The 7,406-nt window shown below is 42.4% G+C and overlaps 1 protein-coding gene across 2 annotated transcripts in view; it reads left to right on the forward strand.

Moving 5' to 3' along the window:
- The first annotated feature begins 447 nt into the window (after positions 1-447).
- LOC311014406 (uncharacterized protein) overlaps positions 448-7,406 on the forward strand; it is a 7,770-nt gene continuing 811 nt past the window's right edge. The window contains exons 1-11 of one of the 2 annotated variants that reach the window (XM_084011000.1): positions 448-794; positions 2,246-2,379; positions 4,972-5,081; positions 5,587-5,676; positions 5,768-5,814; positions 5,930-6,063; positions 6,193-6,274; positions 6,426-6,539; positions 6,745-6,834; positions 6,993-7,064; positions 7,144-7,324. In XM_084011000.1, coding sequence (XP_083867126.1) covers positions 673-794; positions 2,246-2,379; positions 4,972-5,081; positions 5,587-5,676; positions 5,768-5,814; positions 5,930-6,063; positions 6,193-6,274; positions 6,426-6,539; positions 6,745-6,834; positions 6,993-7,064; positions 7,144-7,324 — 1,176 coding nt within the window. In that variant the 5' untranslated portion in view covers positions 448-672. Of the gene's footprint in view, positions 795-2,245; positions 2,380-2,410; positions 4,710-4,971; positions 5,082-5,586; positions 5,677-5,767; positions 5,815-5,929; positions 6,064-6,192; positions 6,275-6,425; positions 6,540-6,744; positions 6,835-6,992; positions 7,065-7,143; positions 7,325-7,406 lie in introns of those variants that run through there. The other variant, XM_084011001.1, reaches the window with a different exon arrangement.

Raw genomic sequence — 7,406 nt, forward strand, 5'->3', positions numbered from 1 at the left:
CTATGTATTTCGAATGAAAAACCTCAGGCCAAACATTGTCTGACAATCCAATTTTTAAAACAAACAACCCAACCAAAATAAACAGTGTGCAATACATTACATTTTTTTCACCGCAGAGTACTGATAAGTTGTTTTTCAGCTGTAAATCTGTGTAAATCTAAGGGATATAAGATGTTTTTTAAGTTATGTGTGTGTATATAATTATTGGATGTTTTAAATTCACAAATATTGAAAGCCTAACAAATCCAGTATCAGTAAGATATAATACAAGGATTTAAATAGTGTTATAACTACTTATACGTTTTCCTACCACTGGTAAATATCAACCAAAAACATTATTTGCCCCTACTTGAATGGGACAATAAGCGTTTGTTCAGGTGAAACTCATATGTACGAGCTTGCAAACGGCGCGTGAACGCACCAGCGTCCCTGCCTCACGACATTTTCGGCAGTGGCATTGTTGCTCTCTGCTCGCGGCCGTCGTGGATTTGCCCGCAGCAAACGTTAAACCACCATCTTCCACCTACAGGACAAATGCTCGCTTTTCTATCCGCCTGATGTTGTTTTCGTCGTAAACGTTACATAGCTCGTCTCTTTTTTGTTTTAAATTCAGGCTCGTTGCTAGCACAAAGCTAGCTAGCTAGCTAGCTAGCTTGATTAGCACTCGCGAAAATGAGTTCCAGCACGCACGTCATTCAGGTGACGAATGTGTCCCCGAGCACAACGTCCGAGCAAATGAGGACTCTGTTTGGATTCCTCGGGAACATAGAGGAGCTCAAACTGTTTCCACCTGAGTGAGTATTGTGAACTATAGTTTGGTAACGCGTTCTCCTACCTAGCTTCCGCGGCTCACGCTGGGCTTCCGTTGTGGCCTTGTAGTGTTGAGTAGGCCCCGCTGCACGGCGTGCTAATGCTAACGTTTCCCCGCGTCTTTAGTGGATGCAATAGCAGTCACTCCCCTTAACATAACCTCTTTAAGGGACACATGCTCATTCCTGTTGTTGTCTTTGTATGAGGGGGTTTAAATAACCTTGTATTATCTCCTATTATCACTGTAAGTTGAATAATTTGTCATTCCCCCCGGACATTTTATAGACAAAACAATTGATTGAGTAATTGGAAAAGGGATTGTCAGATTAATCATTCGTGCAAATGAACATTAGTTGCAGACCAGATTTAACAGCTGCAGCATCTTGTTAATGCATTAGATTTTAACTAAAGTGGAAGAACAAATTAACTTGGTGTTAACATTGTTACGTCAACGACTTCCTGTTGGCAATCCCATGGGTTCCCTGCGTCTCACTTGGGATGAGCTACTGCGAGCTACAGTATTATAACATTGACTATACGAGGAAATAATTGTTCTCTGCTTTTGTATTTTCCTGTATCGAATTACACCTGGCTTCTCAGCAGGTAGGACAATGTAACAGGACTGTAACAACAACAACAAGGTTTCAAGGTGTCAGTGATGGACAGTGATCTTTGATCCTCAACAGATTGTCCATGAGCAATATGCTAATATATAACACATTATAAAGCAATATTTATAAGATGCATTGTTGGTGTAAGAAGGGGATATCGAGGTCACAGAGTGGGTGAGATTGTATAGCCTCTTATATGCTATTAAAGGTATCATATGTAGCACTTTCAGTTGCTGTTTGTAAACAAGCAGCATTCAAAGAGGTGGTGGAGCGAGTGTGAATGAAGAGAGGGAGTGGCGTTGGTGAGAACAAAGCAATCCCTTCTTTAGAAATTAAAGGTTATTGTCTGCTTCACAGTGATTATATTCTAAAACACAAATAAACACACCCACTCCACCGCACGGTACTGTGGAAAGGTGGCTCCAATTTGGAATGAATGCACATGCTTGTGTGTGTGTGAGTGAGAGTGAGAGAGACAGACTGCTGGGTCAAACTGACACACCTGCCTGCTGTTATTGGCTTGAAGATGCACACCCACATGGTCCCCAAAGGCTCTTTGCTGACACCTCATACCTAAACTCGTCAAAATGGGGAAAAAATAAAACACAGACCGAGCAAAGTCTCTTTAGATACAGACACCACCACAAACTTCTAGTGTGATATTTGAGAGGGAATTTCTTTTGTGGTCTTTACATTAAACTGTTTAAGAAAATGCATATTTTTGCTTGTCCCTGGGAACACAACTCATTCAGGTCAGTTTGAAAAAGGCATGTTGGGTCTCCTTGTTTGTATTCTTTGCACAACATATCTGTATTTTCTTCCAGTGACTCTCCCTTGCCTGTGACTTCACGTGTCTGTTTTGTAAAGTTCCTTGAGTCTGAGTCGGTGGGAGTTTCCCAACACCTGACGAACACCGTCTTCGTCGACCGAGCCTTGATCGTGGTCCCTTTTGCTGAAGGTGGGTGTGTGTTATTCTTGCTTCGCTCACATGGCTATCTCTGAACAAGCATCACAATGTGTAGGCTGTTTTTGATAGAATTGCAAAAAAAAAAAAACTATCTGAGCCATTTTGAGTTTTCTGTGCCCAAGCAAAATCTGCTAAGCTTTTCAGTGCTTGGCATTTCTAGGTATGTAAAAGGGAAATGTACATTTGTGTCCATGTCTGACAATCTAGCTGTAAACCTCTCTCTCTGTTATTTGTGTTGTGGTTTTCATAGTGGACAAGTCATTTGCAGAGAGCCCCTTCCTTGCTGGCTGAAAGTGGTCCTCTGCTGCCATCAGGAGATTAGAAAAAATAATGGCACCAGACTCGCAAGCCCCCTTCTCTCTCTTGTTCTGCAGTAAAATTAACTCTTTATTTTTTTTCTCTCTGTTCAAGGCATCTTTTATTTGAAAGAATTAGCCACACGACTCTTAAGCAAAAGGAGGGGGTGGTGGGAGAGGGTGCAGGGCAATCTCAACTCCTCATATGTTAATAGAATTTTAATATTTTTCAAGTGAAAGGTATGTAGTTAGTTAGTAGGCATGCACCACACTAGGGATGCCCCGAGCAGATCTGCTGGGTTGGTGTCGAGGAGGATAAAGACATTTTAATGAATTAATTGGTATTAACTTTCAAGCCTGAACCATTTCTGATCCCCTATTTATATTTTAACCTTATGCACTCTGGGCGCGTGCGTTGTAAATGTCCCACGGTGCTCGAATCAGTAAACGTCAACGATGAGTTTCAATTCATGTTATCCAGCGAGGCCACTTTGCCTCAATTGAAGCAACATTTTGCAGCAAAATTTGAGTTTAAACTCTGGTATACTGTATCATTCTTGTTTTGTAGCATACATGGAGTTGATTTGCTGCCACAACAGATCCACGCTGACACTCATTTGCCCTTTGATATTATATGCAGCGCTGTAGGAAACCATTAAAGATGCTGCATATGGCTGACAAGGAGTATTTTTAGGTTTGAGTTGGGCTGGTGGTGGTGGGAGTTTGATTAGGTCAACAAAACTTTCCCTTTGTCAGTGTTTAGGGAGTGGCTTTGTTTTCATCATTCGTATCTATCCTAACTGATTAGAGTAGAGTGCATTACAAAGGAATATATAAATACAGGATCGGGACTTGGTGTTGGCAGAATGCTAATATGAACAGACTCCGATCAGGGTAACATGTTCGGGATATCCCTACACCAGCACAAAGCATGCAGGGTAGATTACGTATCAGCTGTGCATGCTAGAATAGAGTTTGATGGTTAACTTTGAGCAGATGTTGTGGAAGTTGATTAGCATATCATTTAATCATGATCAGCACATAAACCGCCTTTGGCATTCAACTTGCTTCATGTGCCAAAGCGTTGTATTACTTCATATTGTGCATCTGTGTTTCCAATCGTTCACTAACACACAGATAAACGTAGTTTTTAAGCCTCTGCTTGATGTTGCAGTAACGATGCCTTTTTTTTTTTAAATTGACCCTCTCCACACATGACTCTAAAAGAGTTGAGTGAATCTCACGTTTAACAGTGGTGTTTCTTTTGTCGTTGTGTTTTACAGTTCTTTTTCCTGGTTCAGCCAGCCCTATATACCAGGCCCTGCTGAAAATGCCACCAACAGTTTTGTCTTCTGCAGCCTTATCCTGTTTCTCAAGTGTCTTTTCTGTTGTGTGGCTGTGTGTGTGTGAGCGCATGTGTGTGTGTCTCTCTCCCCCCCTTTTTTTTTTTTAAATGTGAAATGTCAGATTAAGAAATAGCCTGTTTACAGATTGCACCATGGATGATCATCTCCATAAGATTTTCCCTTTTGATTTTTACTGTTTGGTTTCTTCAGCTTTTGGGCATATTTGTCATGATTGTATCACAGCTTTTGCTGGTAATAGCCCATTAGTGTATAATGCAGTTTATCTTGGACATTGTTTAGTGTTTTTTAACAGACATACTGTTGGATAAAACCTAGCAGTACTGTAGCTTGTTAGCAATACTTTTATCGGGTTGCCAAGTAAGTTTCATTGTGTGGGATTGTACAAAGTAACCACCAACAAAAGTCCAGAAAAGGTAATATGTCTGAACCTTTTCTGTTTTTGTATTGGTAATGGTAAGTGATGTTGAAATGTACCCTTGTCTACACCCAAATCATGAACTTTGTTTTCTGTATCTCAATGTTTTTGTGTGCTTTATAGCGAAGCAGCCGGCACGGGTCGCTTGTTCATAAAACATCTAATGAAAGTTGAGAGCACATCCCACGGGACTACTGGCTGTGCTTGCTTACGTTTGGTTCATGACTTAAAAAACAAGTACAGGTGATAAAATCTTGGCAGTGTTGACCACAGTGTGTATTGTGACTTATAAATTCATAGCTGCTAATCTACTACAATCATACTTTCACAAAAAAAAAAAAGTCAGGGATCAAGATTTACAGACAAGACAAAAAGTGGATTTTTTAAAAAGTAATTCTTATTTTTTACTACAGAGTAGTTAGACTGAGGTGGCTTGTCTGCAAGTCTTGTTTGAGTGTTTATTACTGTGCTCCGGAGCATGTATTGAAATGTTGTTTTTCTCCAGGGGTCATTCCTGATGAATCTAAAGCTATGTCCCTGCTGGCTCCAGCCAATGCCGTGGCAGGAATGATGCCTGGGGGGGGCCTTCTTCCAACACCCAACCCTCTGGCAACGGTCAGTTTGGACATTTTACTTATAAGCTTTGCTGTTTGATCTTAAACATAACCCTTCATAAAGCTAACCTGAGGCAAATTATGGTTTGTTAAGCAACACACCTGTTAATATTCAGCGTATTCTAGGTATTATTGTGACACTGAAGCTCGTTCCCATATAAATCGGCACACATTTTGACGCTAAGCTTCCACTTTTTTTACCAACGATCGGTGCTTCTTCTGTTCTTATTCAACCTTTCTCAGATGGACCTGCCTCTTTCTGCCCATATAATTGAACCACTGTACTGCTTTTTTTATTCATGTAGAAAAAGTAGCCCTTTTTTGGCAAAACCATAACATGTATTTGTAAAACCGACAACCTAAAAGCATAAAAAGGCTAAAAAACAAAGTAGTGTAATCTGACTGTAACTGATCAAGCATCTGCTGGATGTTTGAAAACATTCAGCGGCCGCTGCTGATATTTGGACTCTGCAGAGTGTATGAGTGTCTGCGTTTTGTTATTCCAGATGGGAGGGACGCCATTCGGAGGCCTTGGAGCTCCCAACATGGAGCAAATGGCTGCCATGGGAATGCAGGGCGCTAACATGAACCCCCAGGTGAGCACCATGATGAGCCACATTCATAGTCGCAGCGTGCTAAAACAGAATGTCTTTTCTCACGGTGTCATGCTCCCCGTCTCTCTTTCAGGCTCTTTCTGCAGACTTCCTGAAGCTCATGCAGTCCATGGACCCAAAGTAAGAATCCATTCACACACACTCGCTCATGGGTGTGCAACCCATGCAGCCGAAATCCTCTTCTTTCTTTTGGGAAAAATAATAAAAATAAATAAATAATTGATGGCACTTGCAGATTGAATCCATTAGCGGCCGGACTGAACTTGAATCCAGGGATGAAGAATGACGCGTCCAATAAAGAGATTGAAGAGGCCATGAAGAGAGTCCGAGAAGCCCAGTCGCTCATCTCTGCAGCCATTGAACCAGGCAGTGAGTGCTCAGTTTCCTCACGTCCCCATCGCAGAGACAGCTACTTGTCTCATTTAGCAGATTATAGTACATGAAGATGAATAAACATGCTAATGTCCTGTTTAATCAAACATTGTGCTGGAATTACAGATAAGAAAGATGACAAACGCAAACATTCCCGCTCCCGTTCGCGGTCGCGACGCCGGCGGTCGAGATCTCGCTCAAGACACAGGTAAAGACACCGGCATCACCGACTCTGTCTGTGGGCTAGCATTATCAGATATGCACAAAATAAACTAGTATCATAGAAGACATGTATGGTATGAAAATGGTTTTTAAAAAAGTGCTATGTTCTAAAATGTGCCCCTGGTTCATCTTGGCAGACGTTCAAAGAGCCGGTCTCGGCGGAGGTCCCATTCAAGGAGTAGGAGGAGGTCCAAGAGTCCGCGGAGGAGGAGGACCCACTCCCGGGATAGGAACCGCCGCAGTAGATCTAGGTCAGCATCTCCACTTTTGTCCTCAGTACTAAAATAGCTTCCTTTTTCAAAGTGCACTGCCGACCACGTGTTGACAGCTGCTCCAGAATTTTAGGCTGTAGTCATGATGTTAAAAATTCACTGGCAAGAGCTGCCAATAAATCCCTTTTTTTAGTCTCCTACAAACGGCTGCTGACGTTGTTGACCTTGCTCGTGTGTCGATCAGGGACAGGAGGAAGGAGGAGAAATCTAAAAAGAGGTCAAAGACGCCCCCTAAGAGTTATAGCAGCGCCAGGAGGTCTCGAAGCATTACTCGGTGAGTGGACTGAACATGTTGATTTTATGTTATGGTGAAGACGGGTGTGACGCCGCCTCTTTTATGGGATGCAACCCCAAAATGACTTCAAATGGCAGCAGTCCATCATCTGGCAAGAATCATACGTATTTATTACATTTCTTTACTTTGTTTCTCAGGAGGCACAAGCGAAGTCGCACTGCATCTCGGTCCCCCAAGAGGAGGCTGTCCAGGTCTCCATCGCTCAGACGGTGAGATTAAAAAAGCATTCGACGTACAATTACTTTCTAGCCATATTTGGTACGACGACTAAAACTTTGTCGTGTTCAGTCACAAGAAGGAGAAAAAGAAGGAGAAGGAGCGCGAGAAGGAGCGGGACAGAGACCGAAGGGAGGACAGGGACCGCAGCCGAGACGAAAGGGAACGCTCCAGCAGCAAGAAGAAGAAGAGCAAAGACAAGGAGCGAGATCGGGAACGCACAAAGTCTGACAGCGAGAAAGGAGACGTTAAGGTACGTTTTAGAGCACGAACTTCTATGTTGAGATGACCGTCGTCTGATTGATCATCCACACATCTTCGTCTTCTAAATTCAT

Source organism: Eutrigla gurnardus (assembly GCF_963514095.1).
Source record: "Eutrigla gurnardus genome assembly, chromosome: 6".
In the NCBI taxonomy this organism is placed as follows: Eukaryota; Metazoa; Chordata; class Actinopteri; order Perciformes; family Triglidae; genus Eutrigla; species Eutrigla gurnardus.